Source organism: Notechis scutatus, chromosome 1, assembly GCF_049901735.1.
Source record: "Notechis scutatus isolate UNSWTSFEM ecotype Mainland chromosome 1, rNotScu1.2, whole genome shotgun sequence".
NCBI classification, from domain to species: Eukaryota; Metazoa; Chordata; class Lepidosauria; order Squamata; family Elapidae; genus Notechis; species Notechis scutatus.
The window spans coordinates 73,074,561-73,096,892 of NC_142009.1; the positions used below are offsets into that span (position 1 = coordinate 73,074,561).

The following is a 22,332-nucleotide window of genomic DNA, read 5'->3' on the forward strand; positions in this document are numbered from 1 at the left end:
AAAAACTGGTTGACCAATGAGCAAACTACATTGAGTTATTTTAATTATTTCTGTGTGTCTATCTGTAGAGTCAGGCAGCAAGAAATATGGATATGTATATGGCTGTTTACTCAAGGAGCTGGAAAGGATTAAAGCCAAAAACTAGTATTTCTTTGACAGGACTTTCCCCTCTCTTATATATTCTCCTTTTTAATCCCAATGCCTGTTTCTGTTTACCGAGCAGTAAGCTGCTGGTAAAGGACAAATACTCATAGGAAGTCTGAATTCATCTCTCACAAAGGAACTTTAAAGTTAATAAATGCTATAAATTTCCCAGTCTTGACTTACTACTATGTGCAGATGCTTAGTGAGAATGAACAGTGAAATCTTATTTTAGCGGACAGATTTGGGGGGAGGGGGTAAGGAGTAGGGTTTTGGGGTTTAGGATTGTCCGTTGTGTTGCTAAGTAGAATATTGTGTGGCTTAATATAATTTGTGCAGTAATATAATTTCTCAATTTACATCATTTTTCAAATTTAGCAACTTTAAAATGTATAACTTCCAGAATTCTCTGGTCTTTCAGAATTCTCTAGTCTTTTAAACTTTGTTTAAGAGTAGTAGGCCATGATTAGTAGTTGGTTAGGAGACTTCTATAAAATTCTGGGATTGTAGTCTAGAGCGGGAAACAGACAAAAATCTCAGAAGGCAGTGACAAACTACTATTTACATTCCTATTTGCCCTGGAATAAAGTGAAAAAGAAATCCAAATACTTGAATTACTCCTTTAAGGATCTTAAATCTGTCTACTGAAGTTACAAGAATATTCTAATGGGATGTTATTTTTTATTTATTTTTCTTCCTCTTTGGAATGTATTTTAATTGAAGAGTTTAAATAATGGGTTCTACCCAAAGGTTAAAATGTGGTGACACAGATACTGCTATCCTTCACATTATAAAACCCCAACTGAAATTATGTCTATTGGCAAACCTCTCAAAGCCATGAAATGAGTTTGGATTCTTCTGTTACTTAAGCCCGTGAAATAGAGCTTAGGAAAGCTCAATTGCTCAGATAGGTTAGAGGAGTATTTATTAATTTTTGTATCAAAATTACAACATTTTGGCTTAAGTTTCAGATTAAATTGGGCAGTTGATCGGACTGGGAAGTGGCAGGAGTTGGAGTACCCAAGTCCCGCATACCCAGCTTTTGCTTGTGGATCTGGTTATGTTATTTCCAAAGATGTTGTAGAATGGCTAGCAAGTAATTCTGAAAGACTCAAAATATATCAGGTAAGTCTTTTGATAGGAGGGATGGGCATGATTAGAGCAAAGTGGGATTCTACCTTTTGACTAAATTGGATCACTGATAAAACCTAGATTTCTGACATTAAAGATAAGTAGTCCTTCAAGATTCTTTGTGCAAATTCACAGAGGTAATCCTCAAGTTACAAATGTAATGGAGCCTGCCAATTACATTCGTAACTCGAAGATTTGTAGGAATGAATCATGTAACCTGAACTTAATCACTCCCTGCTTTTGGCCATGCATTCGCTAATAAAATGTGTAGGTTGTTAAATGCACGAGGTATCTCAGGGTGGGGAAGGCCATGGGGGGGCCCTAGTGATGGAACAGGCCACCCAACCCATTGAGATACCTCATGCTTCCCCTCTCCCATCCTGCCACACCAGACTCACCTTACAAAGATCTGTCTGCTCTCTGCCATGGTTTCTTTGCTTCTGAGGGAAAGGAGAATAGGACGATTTCCCTTCCAGCATCCAGTCGGCTTGCAAATGCTTTTCGTGCCGATAGTGAAAGATTCTGGGGACCGTGATCTCATGTGACTTCAAGCACTCAGCTACTTTTGCAGAGAATTGGTGCCTGAAGGTACATGAGATCATGGCCCCCAGAACCTTTCACTCTTGTCCCGCATGGCAGGATGGGATGAGAAGGCAGTTGTGGAGAGGGGGGAATAGAGTGAATGTTGAATGCCTCTGTGGTTGTTTATATCAGCGAACAATTGCCATGATACTGCAACATTTGTAATTTCAGGACTGTGTCATAAATACTTGGGGGGTTTATTGTGTCCCTTCAAACAGTCACTAAGTGAACTGTCATAATTTGAGAACTACCTGTACTTTCTCTCTTTTGTAATGTAAACTATGTATAAAATCAAAATAATGGAAACATTTGCACATTGGTAGGTAGGTGAATGATTGGTATACACAGAATTCTGACTAGACAGAATGCTCATACTACATTAGACCACTGTTTATCAACCTCACAAACTTTTGGATGTGTGTGGACTTCAACTTCCAGAATTACCTCAGATAGCAGGATGGCTGGAGATTTTGGAAGCTGAAGTCCTCACTTCTTAAAAGTTGCTGAGGTTGAGAAATATTGCAATAGACAATCTTGACTTATCCCCCTGCAAAAAGCTGTGCAAGATCAGACCTGATTAATATTTAGATGTGATATCATAGGTAGGACTGGAGAATTGAAAAAACCCAGAAAGTGACAATGGCAAACTACTTCCATTTTGTTGCCAAAACAAAGAAAACTACAATTTAAATTATGAAATTATTGGAAATCTGCTGTGACTTGAGGAAGCCCTTTTCTTTATGAAAGTGGTTAAGTTCTTCATTATGCTTTTTTTGGTATAGGGTTGTGAGGCATCTGTAATCTAAACAAACACTGCCAACATAAGTGTTTAAAAATAAGGCAAACTTTATTTTGTGAAGCATGTGCTTTCTGCAGTGAGTTTCAGTTCTGATTGTGGTTATTTACTACATTCCTTGTTTTGGTTCTGACTTAATTTATACACTTAGGGTGAAGATGTAAGCATGGGTATTTGGATGGCAGCCATTGGGCCAAAAAGATACCAGGTATGTGTTACTGTCAGATGAAATTTCTGAATAAATCTGTATGAATGATAGCAGTAACTTTTACAGACCCCTAGTGCAGGGATCCCCAACCTTTTCGACGCCGCGGCCCGGTTCCGGCGTCAGCTGGGTGCCGCCATCTTTTTTGATGAAAAATCACTTCCGGTGACGTCACCGGAAGTGATTTTTCGTCAAAAAATGGCGCTTAGCGCTTGGTGAGCTTTTTCGGGTAGAAATGGCTTTCTACCCGGAAAAGCTCACCCGGCAGCGCCATCTTTTTTGACAAAAAATTGCTTTTTTTACCAAAAAAAGATGGCGGCGCCCAGCAACCAGCGGCCCGGTAAGGCTTGTTCCGCGGCCCGGTACCGGTCCGCGGACCGGCGGTTGGGGACCCCTGCCCTAGTGTGCCCCAACATTTTAAAATTACCCTGAAATCAATTTTTTGGACTTCTGAAATATATATTCAAGGATGAGGAGTCATGAAAGCCCCAAGAAGTGATTTTTCAGAGCTACTTATCTATGCTTATAAAATTTATAAAACTAGGCATTAATAATACTTTAGATAATTTTGTCTTACTACCTAGAAGTGGCCCCCAGTAATTAAGCAAATAAAAATATAGATTTAAGGCAGAATTCAGGTCTTTCCAAACCATTTTACAGACTTGTTTTTCCCTCCAGTCTCATGGCAAATTGCTTTGAAATGTGGTTTCAACAATTTGTAATACAATAATGGAGAAACAAAAGAAGGAAAAAAAATCTGCAGTTTAAGGCAATTAAAATATAGAAAGAAACATACACATAAGTTCATATTATAAAATGATTGAAGACTAAAAATTAAATTACTCTGTTTCTTCCTTACCTCTGTCAATTTGCTGTTGCAAGTAAAGGTAGATTTGTCTGTCAAATGTTTTATAGTAGTCCATTAAGTTCTGTCTGCTAAATTTATATTAAGAATGCAGATGAGGGAAATTGTTATAATTAAATGCCTTACAGTTAACTAGAGCTAGCTTTCTGCACTCTGTATGCTAAAAGAAAAGGTATTCCATGAAAATACCAAAGAGCAGAACAGTATTTAAAATCTAGCACTATTCTTAATACGGGAAACTGTGATCTATTTTCCAAATGAACCAAGTTTTCCAATGTCCATAATTCCTCATTTAAATTATTATTAGTAGAATCAGTGTAAAAGCTGCTTAGTGAATTAAGTCAAACTACTTAATTTTTATATTAGTATTTGTTATTTGACCTGGTCTTTTCCAACAAGAATACGTATTTGCCGGCGTATAAGACGACCCGGCGTATAAGACGACCCACCACCACCACCGGAACGCCTCCAGAAATCCCGGGGCTGCAGCGGCAGGGCAGAGTGCCAGGGGCCGTGGGAAGAGCAGTAAGGCTGCAGCCTCGGGCGGAGCGAGGCGAGCGGGATGAAGCGGAAGCGACGCAGGGATCCAGGAAGCCAGAGGCGCCTTCGCTGCGTCCAACAAGCCTCCAGCCGGCAGTGGATATACCGGCGTATAAAGGCACCCCCACTTGGAGGCATGTTTTTCGGGCAAAAAGTCGTCTTATACGCCCGGCAAATACGGTATATATTCCTAGAAGAGACTGGTTGATGTATGGCAAAACCTTTAAGTATTATCTTTGAAAGATCTTGGAGAATGGATAAAGTAATTTACAGATGTTATCTCCAATTAAGGAACAGTATAAATTTATGCATCAAAAGATTGCAGAGATAACATGACATTAATTGAAAACAGTGCAGTGATTAGCAGTTATGATTGTTAATTTGTCGAGAAAAAGCATGTTCCAGATTATTTGATTTATTAAATAAATTAAATTTTAATTTGCCAATAAAGCTGGGGATGCAATATATCTTTGTTTCAGAAAGGGATTTAAAGATGTATATTGATTAGGTAGACCTTCTACTCTATGATATTCAGCTATTTCAACTTTGAAGCTCCCTAGGTGGCTTTAGGCCAATCAGTTTCTTTCAGCCTAAGCAAACTACATTGCCTGAAGCTCTTGAATGGTAATACATACAGTACATACATAAAATTTATGTATACTACCTAAATTAGGACTTATATCTCAATAACTTTATATTTATTCAGGTAACATCATATAATCTAATAAAATTAGATTTATTCTTTAACATAATACCCACATCATAAGGAATGCATATGGTTTTTTAACATAGTTTATGGAAGGATAGCGCACAAATCAATTTTAAATAAAATATTGCCTGTGCCTTTGTTTCCTTTCTTCGAATTGTTTGATTAACTTGTCAGTACTTGCCTGAACTAGGAAAGAGCAACATATATACATTTGGATTTCTGCCTACCTGTTATTTTCTTAATCTCTATAAATTACATCCCAAGGGTACATATATCTAAACCAAGTCCCCTAAAACTGCTTTTGAAGCTATGCCTGTAATAGTGTAGCAGTATTAACAGTATATTGCTTTCTTTTAAAATAGGACGATCTCTGGTTGTGTGAGAAGACTTGTGAGAGTGGTATGCTGTCCTCTCCTCAGTATTCTGCTCAGGAGCTTGCAGAGCTTTGGAGAATAAAGGAACGCTGTGGAGACCCCTGCAAATGTGAAGAAAAATGAAGGGGTGGCAAACACTCTAAGGAAAATGTTATAGAGGAAAGGAAGGGAAAGCCTCGAAACAGATGTTCCATCAATCTCCTATATAGTCTGTTGCTGGTGACAAATGTAAGAATATGTCGCTAGCCAATTTATGCTTCTACTCCACTGGTTACATACAGTGTATGTTCATTTCAGTATGGCAGTAAACTACAGACAAGCCTCACACATTCTTTAAAGAAGTGTTTCATGTAGATAATTTGTCTAGTGTGAAATGGCCCTTAGGGCTGTATTTGCACACACATCCCCTTTTTTAATAAATGGACACATTTCATTTTTGAACATACTCTTTTACGAAGCCAAATATGAATGGGAATTCTTTTATTAATATATTACAGAAGTAGATAAACTTGACTTTTCATGCATTTAGTGTATACAAGAACAAGGGACAGAGGCTAAACTGAGAAAGGCAGATACAATACTGTACATATTGCATATTAAACTTGCACTTCTCTGCCCATATGCCTTGCTAGACAAGACACTTAACTGAGGCAGACTGCATATATACTGTTGGCTTCTAATGAATTAGGGATCAGATTGATTTAATTTCAGTCTGTATTTCAAATATGAGGGAAACAGTGCCTCTTGCTGGGAATACTGATATATTATCATGTTAACTCCTGTAAAGAAGGAAGTTAGATGCTGTAGTAATTCTATTTATCCTCTGTGTACTTTCAGCCAACATGTAGAGGGAGTAAGACAGCAGCCTTTTCTCCTATGTGCATATTAAATACTAGGTTTCCCCCCGTTGAGTGATTTTTATGCTTTCTAGTATTCTGTGGCTATTGGGATGGGTTGGTAATGAAATACCTCAGCTTTTAATTCTCTCAAATATGTTATTTGTATAGTAGTGAGTGGAAGGTTTGTTGAGAGTCCCACTGATTTCTGTAAGTTACTAGTGTAGCACAAATGAATTACTTTTTATTTGAAGCTGGCAAAAGCTTTCATTTTCTCTTACAGGCATGATATTTTTTTCTTTTCTTTTCTTAAGAAAACAAGAATACAAAAGCTTCTCTACCAAACAGTGATACATTTTTATAAAAGCTTTCCCCAACAATACTATTAAAAATCATCCTAAACTTTGTTAGCAGTGTGCAAGTTATCTTAAAATGTATCGAAGGCAGCTTTTACCATCGTACTAGAATGCAATCTTCATTTTCAATAGAGTAGAATTGCAAGGGCTTTAGGTCATTGTCCAATTCAAATTCTTTGCCTTTCATCTAGGATTAAAAAAAAGATTCAGTTAGATATTAGTTTTGCACATTTTAATCTTGTATATCTTAAAAGACTAAGATGGAATATAAAGGAAAGGAAGCTAATGGATTTCAAAACAATAGTACTGCTTTTCTTATAAAGAAATCAATCATCCAACATTATAGAGTGCAATGTATTGATTTTACCAGGGTAACAAGTTGTATTATTCTGGAACATCTCAATTCATGTATTGTTGCATTACTGAATTTGAGCTTACTTTAGAACTTTCATATGATAGTTTCAGTTCTGAGCCTGGAATTTTAAGTAGACGATACAGCAATCCTTTGACCTTCTGGATAGTCATAGAATCTACATTAAAGAGAGAATTGTTTAACTATAGATAGATAATACTTGACGCCACAGCAACTGAAATTCTAGCAAAAGTTGATACTGAAATAGATTTGTGGGAGTTGAGCTCCTGCAGTTCACAGGAACCAATTAGAATAATTTGACATTAAAACTGTACTCCTCCTAAGCAGAAGTTTACCAAATTATAGTCTCTACTTTATATCTACAACACACTGACTGACCTAAGTGACCTTCAAAATACTATTTATGGCATTAGCTCTTTTGTACTTTAACACTATGAGTGAAGCCTTTTCCTCTACTTCACAGTACGAGGCCCCCAAATCTTTATGTGCTAATTTGTCCAGATTACCATTAACCTTATGCACTTGTATTTCAAATTAACGATATGAAAGTGAAAGTGTATTTTTATAGTAAGATTTAAAGGAGTAAAAGTATTACAAATTTGACCCATCTAGAGATTTGGCTATGCTGGGTAATTTTCCCCTTATTTCATTTAAAGCTTTATCTGAAGGCACAGCAATAGTCCTCTATTGTCAAAAATGTACTTTAAAGTATTTTTCTATTAACTTTTTGAAAAAGCTGTATCATTTTATGCAACTTGTGATAAATGTGATTTTTATTTTGAATAAATACTTTTCAAAATACAAACATCAAAGGGTTTATGGATATCTCGTCTTTTAAGTTATAATACTCCATTATCATGAGTGAAGCAAAGAATGTACATTTTTTACTAAGTGTTTTACTGAAATAAGCTTTACATTTCTAAACAAAATGCACCTTTCCACTGCTAAGGAAAAAAACACAACCGGAGCAGATGTTAATTTTCTATTATACTGTATTATACTAAGAAGAATACTTTGGATTAAATTACAACAGCCTTATTTTTGATATATTGATTTCTCTTGCTCTGCTTCAGAACAGATATTGGTTTGCATTGCTTTTGAAGGCTGCAACATTTGCAATTACTTCAGATAGGGAAAATATCATTAAAAGTGTTACTATCTATCTTACTGTAATATTCACACAATGACCAAAATAATTGTAACATGAAGGAAACATGAGGTCCAGACATATTTTCCCTTACCTGGAAGTTTCTTCTCTATAGGCTTCTGGTCAGCTTTGTCAGGGCATTTAAAAGTCAAAGCTTAATAAAGAAAAAAGAAAAATCTGCATAAAGAGTTCACTCGAGAACAGAGTTCAATCTAGTCAAAGTACACTTAGTGAAGCCAATTGTAGAAATTAGTCAGGAGTAACATTTCCCACAGGTTTTAATGAATTTATTCCAATTATCACCAAACACACCCACCCACTCCTATCTAACTGGGAAAGCACACATCCATTTCCATTCAAATTCTGCTCTATTGGCTACAAAAACTGGATTAAGTTAACATTCACACACTGGTTGGCTGATAACATTTAGCACATTTAATTGAAACAACAAATGTTAGGGTATTAGGGAATCTCACCAGAGGTTCACCTGCTCATTCAGCAGGTTCTGACCAGTTCTGGAGAACCGGTAGCGGAAATTTTGAATAGTTTGGAGAACCAGCAAATACCACCTCTGACTGGAGATTTTACAGTATCCTTCCCCTGCCACACCCACCAAGCCACATCCACAGAACCGGTAGTAAAAATTTTTGAATCCCACTACTGAATCTCACCCTTAATTCTTATACAATTGGCCATTCCACAATGAAAGTTACTCATACATGATGGTCGCAACACAAGAATTACCTTTATACCAAAAGCAGGAGTCAAAATACTGATTAGGTTACAATATTAATGCACCCCCCCCCCGCCATTCCTAGCTTACAAAGAGTACAAAACATCTGAACAGGGAGGGTACTTTGCCACATGCATGAGAGCTGGGCAAAGCATTCTTTATCAAGCACTGAAACAATTACATTTTCCAGAAGAATTGGGGTAGTTTCAAAGACTAATCTTTGTCAATTACAGGGGTGAAACTGGGGGTAATTACCTTCAAGGGATAATTTGGGCATATCCTGGTGTAATGAAGCAATTTTAAATTGCTTGTTCCTGAGGTGAGGCTCTAGTTTAGGACTGCCATTGCTGAAACACTTATGTAAAACAAGTTTTTTTATGTGTGGGGAGTAATGACATTCAAGACCAGGAAAAGGGATAATTGGGTCAAACAGTTTAAGAATCACTGGTCTATACAATCACATCACTGCTAATTAAGGCATGTTTGTTCAGAAGGAATTGCAAGTATGCATGCAGAATGCAAACTAGATACAAATAATAGCTGTGGGAATACATTGTAGACATTAGAACCATAATTTGCACTGGTAGGAAAACTTAACCAGCAGAGTTTGCAGATTTTTCAGCATAGTATTATATATTTAGATAAATTAGTATACATTTGTATCTTACTCAACAACTGATTCTTTAGAGAAAAAGGTTGTTCTCTTTCCAGCTCTCCATCTTCTGGGGCACCATAGACTGTTGAGAGGGAAAACAATAACAAAAACAAATACTGAGCCAGAATGTAATAGTATAAAGAGCAAAATTCCTATAGGATGTCAAATTTTTCAAAGTTTTCCTATTGGAGCAGGTACAATATACATAAATGCTTAAGAGTCACAAGAAGAAAATACCTACTTCTAGTTTTGAACTTGCTTTAAAAACTGTCAGAAACATTCAGGAAATCCAACTACATATTTCTTGCTCAATCAAATCAGCCAGCACAAATGTCTCTGAAAATGAAGGATATTAAATGATCTACATTTCTCAATATAACACCCAGGTTTGCTTGTGAGTGACATACTGATTCTAAATCAGAAGACATGTCCTTCTAGATCAGGGGTGTCAAACTCGAGTTGTCACGGTGGCGTCACGTAATATCATGACTTTTTACCCCGTTCGTTAAACCAGCCTGCAGGCTGCGAGTTTGACAGCCCTGGTCTAGATGGTTAGTAATTTTAACACTTTTTTCCAGTTCACCCAGGATAGATATTAAGACTAAAGTTATACAGTATGCAAAATGAGAAAGGCTTTGTTTCAAACCAGAATCGAACATAGTCTTCAAAAAGCCCTCTTGAACCATTTTAGGTTGGTCTTGGAGTGGCAGAAACAAAAGCTAGTACTGATGATTGTCTGGATTGTTATCCAGTTCATCGTTGTCCCAAAGGTGCTTTTCTTTTCTTCAAAAGACAACTGGACTGTTTTTTCTTTGGGGAAGAAGAAAATGCTTCACTTCTCATCCAAAAAGTTTCATCAATTTTTTTTTTTTTTTGCATAAGATTTTTATTTTTCCAATTTAAAAAACATCTCGTGATGAAAAATGTGGTTCCAGGTTTTTACATTTTCATACAAACATGACCTTAGTTACATATTCTTTCATATTCAATTTCATATATATTATTACATTTCCCATTTTCTGTAATTTTTCTCTAATATTCAATTCATATCTTAGCTTATTTCATTTTTCTTTAAATTTTCTCATGTTTTCTTTATACAATATCTAAAATTCTTATTTCTTATTCTATATTCATTAACTTTTATACTTTTATCTGTTACATTTGCAATTTCATCGCATACTCTTATTTCATTATTCAATAAGTTTCATCTTAGTTTTAACAATTCTAAAGATTTCCCCCTTTAATACCAATTTGAGTGTACCACCCTTTTTTCTTGTACATCAGTTCTTCCTTTAACATAATAATAACATTTTAAATTATCACTTCTAGGTTAATAATTCCCTAATTCTATTAACATATAACAATTCGTTCCACATGAATCTTTCCCGCCATTTTCAAACATTTATTATTTCAATTACATTATAATATTATAATAATATTATTATATTATAAATATAATTTATATCTATATATAATATTCAATTAATTATAAAGACTGATACTAATGTTTTTATTATAATTCTCATAACATTTAACTATATTCTTAATTCTATTAACTATAACAATTTTCTCATAACTTCCCATTTTCACATTTATTTCATTTATATCTCTATATAATTTAGTTTAATAATAATCCTTAAAAAATAGTCAAATTTAAAAAAAAAACATCAGTCTTTTCATTTTACAAATCTGTATTTTTATACACCACTACCATTACCTTGCAGAATCCCTTTCTCTATTCCTTATTTGTCCATTATCTCTAAGTCTCCTAACCGTATAGTTTCTTTTCATTTTTATCCACTTTCTATATCCCCTTCTTTTCTGGTCCTTTCTCTTGTTCCCCTTTTCCTCCCTATTTCTTTTCCCTCCATTTCTTACTCCAGTTTTTAACGCCTCCCTCTCTTGAGCTTTCTTCTGTAGTTTCCTTTTCTACTGTTTCCTTTCTCTTTGTTTGACTTTCCAAACCATCCGCTCTTTAATCATTCCCCCAAACCTCCAGATTTTAATTTTCAATCTTTTTTTCTCCTTGTTTTATTGTTCGTTATTTCATTTGATCGTTAAGGCTGGCTTCTTCTTTGATCAGCTCCTCCCCTTCTGGGTCTTTCTGTCCTTCTTTGTTCTCCAACATTGCCATTTTTAGTTCTTTTGAAGCAATACTGTCGTATATCATTTCCTTTATACTTCTTGAATCCAATTTTATTGCACGCAAAGTTCTGTCTTTTTTGTGCAGCTCTTTTAATTTTTATTTATCTCTTTTTTTCAGTATTTAAGTCAAATCCAATTAACCAGTAGTTTATTTCAGCCAGCTTCTAGCAATCAATTTCTATTAATTCCTTTTTAAATTGTTTCCAAGATCACCAAATAATCCAATGTCCATAGTTTTATTTTTAAATTCCTTCTGTTAAATTCTTATTTTTTCCAAAAGTCACAAATTAATCCCAGGTTTCAGCCTTCTTTCTTCTTCCTTTATGATATTCTAGTGTCACTTTTCAGGGTTTCTGTTATATTATAACAAAGTCCTCTTATTTTGTATCTAAATCCAATTTTAAAAGAACCAAACAGTTTTTAAAGAGCCACTAAAATTTTTCCTTTACCATTAGGTAGCGCTCTCTCTTATGTCCAAATCCACCCTTTCTTTTCACTTTCTTTTCTCTATTTAGGACTTTTAAGTTTCAATTGTCCAATTAAGTCCAATTATCTATTATTTCTTTTGACACATTCAAGTTCAGCTTTTAATTGTGCCTGTTTAGTGTCAAAATCATTTATCTATTCAATTTAAGCAAGTATTTTTCTTCTGGCTTCCTCCTTCTATTTTGAAGTTCAAATCTACTTTCATTTGCATCCGATTTTTCTATTCACTCTCTCTGGTTGCCGCTTTTAAAATCTTTCTTAAAAAATTCTTTAGATCTTAATTCCGGGTTACCTTTGTATCCATATGTTGCACCTAATTTGCCCGGTCTCCACACTGTCCACTGCTTCACCGCTCCTGCACAATCTTTGTCCCAGATAGCCTTCCATCTTCAGGGTGGCCATATTTGGCCACCGCTACAGCCTGTCTTCGGAGGGAGTATACCTAGCCAGGGAGGGGAGATGAGGCTCCCCTCGACCTGAGAGGTGGCCTCCCCTTCTTCACCACCCCTTCAAGGTGGTTCTGGCCCTATTCAGAGCCCTCCAACGGGAGAGCACGGATTGAAGCCGCAGACAATTGTGGACTTTGATCCGCCCACGACGGAAACATCACCGGAAGTCCAAAGCTTCATCAATTCTGATGGCGGAGGGGATGGAAGGATAGGTTCTGATAGGATGGGTGGTGGCAGAAGAATTGTGGAAGTATAAGTATGCACCTAGCTTTTGGGAAGAAAAACAAGAAAAAAAATTCTGCCTCTGCCTCCCAGCAATTTGCCTCCTTGCAGCAAACAGCAAACAGCCTGGTCAGCTTCAGCACAGCCCGATTAGTACAAGCAGCTGATTGTTGGTTGGATTGGCCTCCCAATGATCATCTTGTTCAGGCTGCAGGGATCGCCATCGCCTATTTGTCAGGTTTCCAAGTGATGAAATCCATTTAAAAAGAAAAGAACAAAGTCTATCTTCAAAAGAAATTTCTTTTATTTAGGAAAGCATCAAATTGGCAAAGTCCATGGTAATTCTGGATCTGATACAACCCGGAATTACCCCACAATATTACAAGTTAGAAACAACTCCCAAAAGTCACATTCTCCAATAGAAGTAATTCAATGTTGCTTGATGTCATAAATCTCCACCTCAAGGGGCCCAAGCAACGACAGCTTGTTTCTCACGGGAAGAAAGATCACCTAGCCAAAACTCTCTCTTTATCTCCACTCCTCCCCCCTTAGGAATGTGGCGAGCCTGAAACCTTTCCCTCTTGACTGCCACAGAGAAAGTAAGGAAAAGAATATATATTAAGCCTAACTAAAATGGGTACACATGTCAATTTCAGGCTTGACATTATTGCTGCCTCCGCACGCCCCATGTTTGGCTTCTGCATCCCATTTTTGGCCTCCACGCCGTTTTTGGCCTCTGCATGCTCCGTTTTCCACCTGTTCCGATTCCTGCTGCTGGGAACGGGCAGAAAATGGGATACACGGAGGCTGAAAACGGGGTGCACGGTGGCCAAAAATGAGACACGCGGAGGCAATAGCAATCCCTGCACCCTGAAACAGCTGATTGTTGGAAGGCCAATCCAACCAACAACCAGCTGCTTGTGCCAATCAGGCTAAGCTGAAGCTGACCAGGCTGTTTGCAGTTTGCTGCAAGGAGGCAGAGGCCGAAGGGTAGGGGCTGGCAGGTGGGCAAGGCTTTGGCAACGTTCACTGTATAAGACGCACAGACATTTCCACCTACTTTTTTTTGGGGGGAGAAAGTGTGTCTTATATAGCAAAAAATACGGTAGATCTGGAAGGATGGAGGAGTAAGTTGATGAAGGCTAGTGCTCATCTACTCTCTTCCTCCACATGGCCTTAACTTCTTTTCTCAGCCAGTATCGACGTTCCAGAACAGTATATCCACTGGGTTATCCAGCTTTGTAGTCTCATCAGTACCTTCTCGTCTTTCTCTCCACTGCCATGAGTGCTTGCTTGCAATGTTGTCACCATGGATAACTCTCATTCTTGGCTCTTGCCCAGTTTCATTCCCCTGACACACTTTTGTCTACATGTTTAGACTGGGCATCAGCTATTCAAGACCAGCTGCTCAGTGTATGGAAAGATTCAGGCATGGAACATTTTGTACATTGTTAATTAAAACTAACCAGCAGTTCCAAATCCCTTCTTGAAACTTAATAGTACGTTGACTGCATGTAAATCTTCTCATAGACACTGTTTTTTAAGAACATTTAGTTTGTTTAAAATTTGTAGAAAATAGATGCCATCTGGATCAATTATCTTTTTTTAAAAAATGTTCAAACTGCCAGTAACAACATTTCTGTTATTAATTCTGATAGCAGCATGATGGCTCTTGTGGTTAGGATGCTGGGTTGGAGGTTAGCAAGCCCATGTTCAAGACCCGAATGCTACTGTGGGACGGGATGAGTTCTCCTCCTTTGCTCCAGCTCCTGCCAGGGACATGAAAAGAGTCCCTAACTGAGCATCCCCTGGTCTACAATGATGTCACCGTTAATCCTTTCAACAAGGAAGCATCTTGGTACTTCTGACAAGAGTGCAAAAAATCAAACCTGATGAGTGCCTATTACCATCCTTTATGTTTAGGGATTGGTATCTGCAGTCCTTTATGAAGAGGAAATACACATCATCTATTCAATTCTTCTTATCCTTCTCTAAAGCTTTTTAATTATCATGGTCTCTTCCATCAGATACAATTTATATTTTTAAACTGAAACAAACACTTATTTCTGGATACATTTACATATTGGCAAAATACTATTACTGTCGGAAGTGTTAAGATTTAGGAGAACTCTCTGCCTGTCCTTCCTCACAGAATGAGAATGTAAACTTAAAAAGCTATGGCTGCCTTTGGAACTGAATTTTGGAGCAGATATCTAGAAGATCGGCAATCCAGGGGTCTCAAATGAAGTAACTAAATATGGGAATGACAGCCACACAAGAGTTAATATTCACTAGAGCTTTCCACAACACATTGTAGTGTCTGATGTTCAAACTAAGAAAATTAAGACAGCAAGTAGCTTGGATGGAGCAGTTTGGCTAATGCAAGAATTTTTAAGCTAGAGAAAGACAATAATAAGACCAGTGAGAACTACAGTGAAGAAATTCACTCAGGCTATGCACCAACGTAGCAAGCATGCAAAATTTCCTTCTTCCTATTCATCTGTCAAAGAAATAGAATTAAGGCAGGCAGGCAGCTTACGGTCACAGAGTAGTTGAAATCTTGGATGAGCAGCAAGGAATTCTTCACTTGGTTTATTTTTCTTTGGATCTTGATTACCACCAGCCTTTAACCAATGAATTCCATATTTTTTTCTATAGTCAAGTTCTGCTCCCCTCCTTTCTTCGGGAAAGATCTGTGGCAAAACAAGTATCCTTAAAACAATGAGTCCCTTTTTAATAATTTAAACAACAAAATTAAAAGAACAGTGGTAGATGCAAGCATTTCATAATGACTCATCAGTACCAATATTACAATAACGCAGTTAAAATCCGCCTAAGATATAAGATCTAGCAAGAGCATTAATGAAGCCTATAACATGTGCAGGGAAGCAACCAATGACAAACCTTACGCACACAGGAGGCATAGATTGACATATAGCTATTTCTAGTATCATGTATATATTTACATGTATATAGTATTTAATATTTATCATCATTATTCCTTAAAGGAAGGTTTCTTAAACTGTCGGTCAGAACCTCTTAAACAGTTGTAAGCAAATGTGAGAAGATGGCAATCTCTCCTACTATGTCCTCTCCAAGATCCAAGTATCAAGACTTTCCTCTAGGGGCCCTTGTGTTCCTACAGCAATGATATCTGCAGGAGCCCGATCCTAATCCTAACGGCCATAGAGTGACCCATACAGGCTGAAGGATCCTGAGCAGTTAGATCACCTTGAGCAGCATTCATGTTGCCACTGCTAAAGGAGAGCCCTGGCCTTGGAAATGAGTTCTGGCAACAATTCACCTTTGGTGTGCCAGGCAGGTTCTGCAAATATAGTGCGATCATTGTCAGATCGCACCCTATTCTATCTGACAGGAAAACACCTTGTCAGAAGGAATCCAATAGTTTTAATTGAGGAAGGGAAAGTCACGCATTCATTTATTATTGCTGAGTATTCTTATGACCAACCAAGTTTTAGAATCTATGACTAGTTGTCAGCTTTCAAAAAGCATTACTTATTGCTTTCTTAATATTGCTAACGGAACACAAAAATATACCTGTGATTTGTTCAAAAACTTTAATCGGCCTATTTTGGCAATAATATGTTGTTTCAAAGTCTCTATATTTTTCTCTGAATCCATCAAAGGATTATTCCGACAATCAAATGATTCAAGTTTTTGTAGCTTGTCAAGTTCATTGATAACAGACCACTGGAACATAAAGAATAAGAAAACATGGCAATTTTGAACCAACGAGTCTGAATCCAAAAGATCTTTTGCTACTGCTTATGTAAAATTATGCAAAACTTCCTTAGTGTGATGATTTAGAGATTTCAATCTTATCCATTTATTAAAATAACATAATACTTAGGCATTATGATAACATTATAGATGAAAATATTAACTTCATGACACAAATAAAAAAACAAAATGGTTAAATATTTTGATTATATTTAAAGCTGCAATCTATTACAATTTCAGTCTGGCAAAGCTTATATTGATCAGTAATTTCCCATTCACTTCAGTTGACTTAGGGAATAATAGCAGGTTACATGGTGGATATAGCAATGGTTATATCTTTGTATACTAATTGCCAGACAAATATAAAACTCAAATAGTCTGGCAAGAAATTATGCTACCTTTACTGTGCATTTTTACATTTTTACAAATGATTGACTTTTTAAAAGATAAAACTATAGTAAGTGAAAAGAATTCAGAACCCAATTCATGACACAGGCATCTTACTTTTGCTATTCTGTTGTCTTTTAATATAAGATGAGTTAATGAAGGAAACATTCTAGTCTTGTAACCTGTAAAAGAGAAGGATAAATTGGTGAAACAATAGTGAAAAATTAAATTACAGGCATATATAACAGCATTTAATTTACATACCAAATGCTGCATCAGGAAAGTGTATAGAATGAATTCCATTGTTTGAAAGTATTAATCTTTCTAACCTGAAATTTAGAAGACAAACCAGTAAAATACAAGCTAATAATTTGGATTTCATATCCGATAAATTGTTGTAAATCTGAAATTAGTGTTTTGTTATGTTAAGTCAAATCAGAATGCAAGAGACAGGTTGTTAACTAAGATCCTTTATTTTAAGGGTATAATGAAATGAAAAATAAATCAAGTAAAACAGAATGGAAAAAAATTGAAAAAATATTTGAAAAAATGGAAGCAGAAAATAGATTTAAGGCAAGTATGTCATCATAGTCTGCAGGCACTGTATTTAAGGATTCCTAAATAAATAGTCATGTAACAATTTTTGGAGCTCTAATGAAAATAGTTTGGCAGAAAACTAAAATACCAGTTTCACCATTATACAGGCTTGATTCAATACAGAGGTACAGTATGTAATGGATCATGACTAAAAGATTAGGAAAACAATAGGATCATATTGTACTCTGAAGAAAAATATATTTTTCTGAATAAAACCAACAAAGTTACACTGACACTGAGATTAACCGTAGTGCTGTACAACAGTTACCTGGGAAGATCCGCAATGAGATGAAGTTGATTTTCATCCGTTAACTGATTATTAGAAAGATCTAGCCATTTCAGATTCTGGAGGACATCAATAGGTCTGCAAGGAAAACTCTTTATTTAAAATTTTGTAATATTATAACTTTATAATAAAAATAGAAAATATAATTCCATTCTTATTATACCTGTTTGCTGTTTACCCTATATCATATAGAAATCATTTTCTGCCTTGACTACTTTTAATTTTAATTGTTTAGAAGAGCTGGGAAAACTTGGCTTTGCTGAGGGAGACTGAGAACTCTTGCCATCTTTTATCTTTCTCTTTTATTAATTTTATCATAATTTCTTTGTCTGAGAGCTGTCCAGAGTGACTGAGATTTAATAGCAATAATTTCGCATCTCCCGAACTTTGTATTGTTTTGTTATTATTCTACACTAGAGCTTAATTATCACAGATCATAATACATCCAAGATTATTTCCATTAAACCATATATACTTGATCCTAAAATGCTAGCAAAGTGTACATTATCACAAAAATCATCTGTTCTAATTCAATGCTTTCTATTCTGACAATACTATAGTTCCAGGTATTTGTACCAGCATACACAGACTTGACACTGGTTTCTTTCTGAGCTATTAATTCTTCTGAACCACAAAAATTCAATGCCAAAATATGTATTTCCTGCTTAAATAACCTACTGGAACTTTTACTGGAAGAATTTTTAATTGCCATACCAGCTTTGTTTTGGCCTAACTTCTGATGAGATGACCTTTTTGGTATCCAATAGTGGAAGCTTATTTGAGAGAAAAAATAAGGCCTGCTGGTTGCTGTATCTCAGAAATTGTAAATTTAATCTGAAATAATGGTTTTTAGATAGTGTGCCTGTTTGCTTGTTTTATTTATCCCTTCTCTGTAATTGTTTCATGCAATTTTGAAAATGCATTCTGGTTGACTACTCTAAATAATGTATACACTCTAAAGAAGTGGAATATAATTTTCATTTAAATAAATGCTTTTCATCCATAAATTTGTTATCTTAACAATTCTTTTCTTCTTTACTAATATAAACAGAGCACCAGAAAAACATCAAATATAAAACCAAACAGTAATTACAAGTGAAAAATACTAAACCTTAAAGGAAAACAAAACGGAAAGTGTTATACATTTTTTTACTGTTTCTACTAATAAAACCCCACTGATGTAGTTGAAGATAATTCAAGAACTTAAAGGTACTTGATTCTATATATACAATAGTTTTTACAGACTCTACTATACCTGGAAGAGCTTTTATCATACAACCCACAGTTTAACAGCAAGGTGGACAGATAAAGCAGTGGACCTACTCTGAACTACACATTCCTTTTGTCACCATTTACTTCCTCTATTCTACTCAAAAGCAATTTCCTGCTTCTGATCTTGGTTTGTGGCTTTTCTCAAATTAGGACAGAAGGTGAGGATATCACAATGAAATGATATTGAATCTTGAATGTCAGCAAACCACCCTTAATTTACATATTAATTAATGGATAGTTGACATGTTTGTAATAAGGTTTTAAACAGAGCAAATATTCTCTTACTGCAAGATGTTTTATATATGAAACCAAGATCGATCGATCTATCCATCCATTCCATCCATCCATCCACACACACGCACCTAGAATTATATCTATACACATAAAAGGAGTCTAATGCTTACAGTCACACCAAACAGTATGGTTCATAATTAGAAATTTTAGGCCATGATGAAAATATGCAATATAGAGTCCTTGCTTACTAACTACTTGTTCAGCAATTTTTTGAAATTATGAGGATGAAGGAGATTTATGATGGGTCCTTGGGGTTATGGGCATCACAGTATCTCTGTGGTTCACATGATTGCAATTTGGGCACTTGCCAATCAAAACACATCAATGAGTTGCAGTGACCTATAGTCAAATGATTGCCATTTGTGATCATCGCAGCTAGCCTTTGACAAGCAACACCAACCTGGAAACAGGTAGAAAGTTGCAAGCTGCAGTCATGTGATAGATATCATGCTTGATGACTGTGATTCATTTAATGATTGCAGCTGGAACTGACAAACTGATGTTGTAAGTTGGCCCATTCATGTGATCTTTCACTTTATAACTGCATCACTTAACAATGGAGTTGTCAGTCCCAATTTAGCTGGTAAGTGGGGACTACTTGAATTATATCTACAGAAGAATGGCTGTATGAATAATTATTCTCATACCTTTTTAAAAGTGAAATGCTATTGGAGGCAAGATAAAGTTCTTCAAGAGCAGGCCACCCTGTAGCACATAAAAGAACCTAATGGGAAAACACCATTTAGTCCAACAACAAATTTCACTTGCCTTTGTAGGCAAAATCAAGTAATACCAACTTTATAAACTTATTTCAACAATACTCAGAGCTACCTTAAAATGCATTATTTCACTAAAAAAAACAGTTTCTTTCTTGGAAGGGATGTTGAGTTCAACAATGATGAGAGCCATCTTACTAGAGATAAACGCAGAGAACTTGGAATCAAACACATTCATGTCATAACGGAAAAAGTGAGAGAACAGTGAAGACCGAGAAAACTACATTTCATGGTATTCCCCATACTTTGAAATGGAAGCTTTGAGAGCTGGAAGGGAGAGAAATTGAATAGGAAACCATTGGGCACTTCATGAACAAGATGGAAATCTTTGAAGCCAGATGTCACTGGTCAGTCACTGGCTTGAAATGGGCACCTAGAGATATTAAATAAATAATTATATTTTTAAAAAGCTGTATGTCTAACTCAGAAAAGCTGGGAAACATTTCAACAACTGTAAAAATTTCATGTGAATATCTGCATAATGGGAAGAACATCTGTTATCATGGCATGCAAAACTAGTTGAATTATGTAATTTTATTGGAAAATCTACTGTTCTTTTGATTTTTCCAGGATGCAATTTAAGCTAAGTTTACGTAGCATCAACACAATTGATAACACAATTGATGAGGCAAAATATGGATATACTTTTCCCTCAGTTTTCATAAGTAATGTCCTACAGGAACTATAGGAAGAATAAACTGTGATGGTAGCCAGATTCCTTACCAGTTCTTTTACTAAGAAAAATTCATGTACAAACTTTTGCAAAGATTCTGTATTTTATAAGGATGTTGGCTTATATGAGTGTTTTATTAGAATTACAAATGATATAATTAAGAACTAACCATAAACTTTCAAAGATCTAAATTGTATTACCTCAGTCCATGTCACTCCAGTCTGATTAAGTGCCAAAACCCTGAGTTTACAAAATGTTTGTGAAGCAGGTGGTAGGACAGACGGAAATGTCATTTTGTTTTCACTATCCAAAATTAAGGAAAAAATAGCACATTAGAAAATGGAACAAATATAGCACATCAATCTTTCTACTGCAATTTAAGACAAAGTTATATTAGGTATTCTTTTACATTTCTGTTAATTTATCATTTTTGCTTACATTGGTTTCCCATATTTCATATCAAAAACAACTGCAGAATTAGACACTGAGATTTCAGAGATGTAGTGTAACTTTCAAGTCATATCAAATCTATGGTATTAAGGCGTAAGATCCTAAATCCAGAATCAAATTATAGGCAGAAACCTTGTTTCTAAAATGAAGAAAAAGCCCCATACTGGTGGTACACATATATTCAGAAAAGGAGTTCATCCTTTACCATGTAAGGATGACACTTAAGGGAATTAAAGACAAAAAATAATAATTTGAGGAGGCTGCTAAAAACTAGCAGGGACCACAGTGTGACATGAGTATTGGTATCATTAATATAAACATTTAAAATGATTTGACAATATTTGATACAGACAAAGGATTGGCTTTAGAGTTCCTTTTCACACATGAAAAGGCTCTTTCATTTTCCAGAAGGGCAGAAATCTAGTAGACTATCATTGGAAGAATGGGAGAGGAAAATGTGATTTTTCCATGATTCCCTTTAGAATCTTGTATTGTTCAAGGAGACTCTAATCAAGGGAAAAGCTGGAGCAGCTTTTCTTTGGGCTCAGTGGAAAAAGAGGAATCAGCAAAAATGGTCTTGCTCATTTGGTCCAAGAATTTTTTTCCTAAAAATATAAATCTAAGCCCATCTACACATTATGAAAGTATCTGTGAATACCTGAGATTAAGTGTTTCTAAATTTTCAACTTGGCAGGCAATGGCTAACACTTCTTTCCAAGATGACAAAAGATTTCTTGATAAGTTTATCTGCCGAATATCTGAGCAAATATATTTAAGAAATTTTTTCGCAAGATCAGGGTTTAAGAAATATGCTTGCACTATGCTAGCCTAAGAACTCCTTGACTCAAGAAATACTGAAGCTTAAGTAGGGAGAAGACAACACCTTTTTGATCAGGGACCATATGAGGACAGGTGTCATGGCAAGCAGAGCTACAGGTTGGGCCATTTCATGCACATGGCAACACCAGACATGCCTAATATCCTTCCCATTTTTTCCTGAGAAGAGATTGATTTAAAACAGGGGGGGAAAGACAATCTAAACCCTAATGCACAGCTTATGTACAAAATGGCAAGGAAACTTCACTATCCATTTTTGGTCAGAGGAATTGTA

The 22,332-nt window shown here is 35.8% G+C and overlaps 2 protein-coding genes across 7 annotated transcripts in view; one reads left to right on the forward strand and one right to left on the reverse strand.

Moving 5' to 3' along the window:
* The window catches only part of B3GALNT2 (beta-1,3-N-acetylgalactosaminyltransferase 2), a 33,019-nt gene extending 25,306 nt beyond the window's left edge, over positions 1 to 7,713 (forward strand). For 3 of the 5 annotated variants that reach the window (XM_087967699.1, XM_087967710.1, XM_087967708.1), the window contains 3 exons: positions 1,107 to 1,266; positions 2,802 to 2,858; positions 5,332 to 7,713. In XM_087967699.1, the coding sequence (XP_087823825.1) occupies positions 1,107 to 1,266; positions 2,802 to 2,858; positions 5,332 to 5,466 (352 nt within the window). In that variant the 3' untranslated portion in view covers positions 5,467 to 7,713. The remainder of the gene's footprint in view (positions 1 to 1,106; positions 1,267 to 2,801; positions 2,859 to 5,331) is intronic. The other 2 variants (XM_087967704.1, XM_087967709.1) reach the window with 1 other exon arrangement.
* The window catches only part of TBCE (tubulin folding cofactor E), a 38,962-nt gene continuing 21,289 nt past the window's right edge, over positions 4,660 to 22,332 (reverse strand). For both annotated transcript variants that reach the window (XM_087967711.1, XM_087967714.1), the window contains 12 exons: positions 21,880 to 21,979; positions 20,972 to 21,074; positions 19,970 to 20,046; positions 17,739 to 17,834; positions 17,138 to 17,202; positions 16,991 to 17,055; positions 16,304 to 16,456; positions 15,285 to 15,438; positions 9,457 to 9,525; positions 8,150 to 8,209; positions 6,974 to 7,065; positions 4,660 to 6,722 (listed from right to left, as the gene is read on the reverse strand). In XM_087967711.1, the coding sequence (XP_087823837.1) occupies positions 6,630 to 6,722; positions 6,974 to 7,065; positions 8,150 to 8,209; positions 9,457 to 9,525; positions 15,285 to 15,438; positions 16,304 to 16,456; positions 16,991 to 17,055; positions 17,138 to 17,202; positions 17,739 to 17,834; positions 19,970 to 20,046; positions 20,972 to 21,074; positions 21,880 to 21,979 (1,127 nt within the window). In that variant the 3' untranslated portion in view covers positions 4,660 to 6,629. The remainder of the gene's footprint in view (positions 6,723 to 6,973; positions 7,066 to 8,149; positions 8,210 to 9,456; positions 9,526 to 15,284; positions 15,439 to 16,303; positions 16,457 to 16,990; positions 17,056 to 17,137; positions 17,203 to 17,738; positions 17,835 to 19,969; positions 20,047 to 20,971; positions 21,075 to 21,879; positions 21,980 to 22,332) is intronic.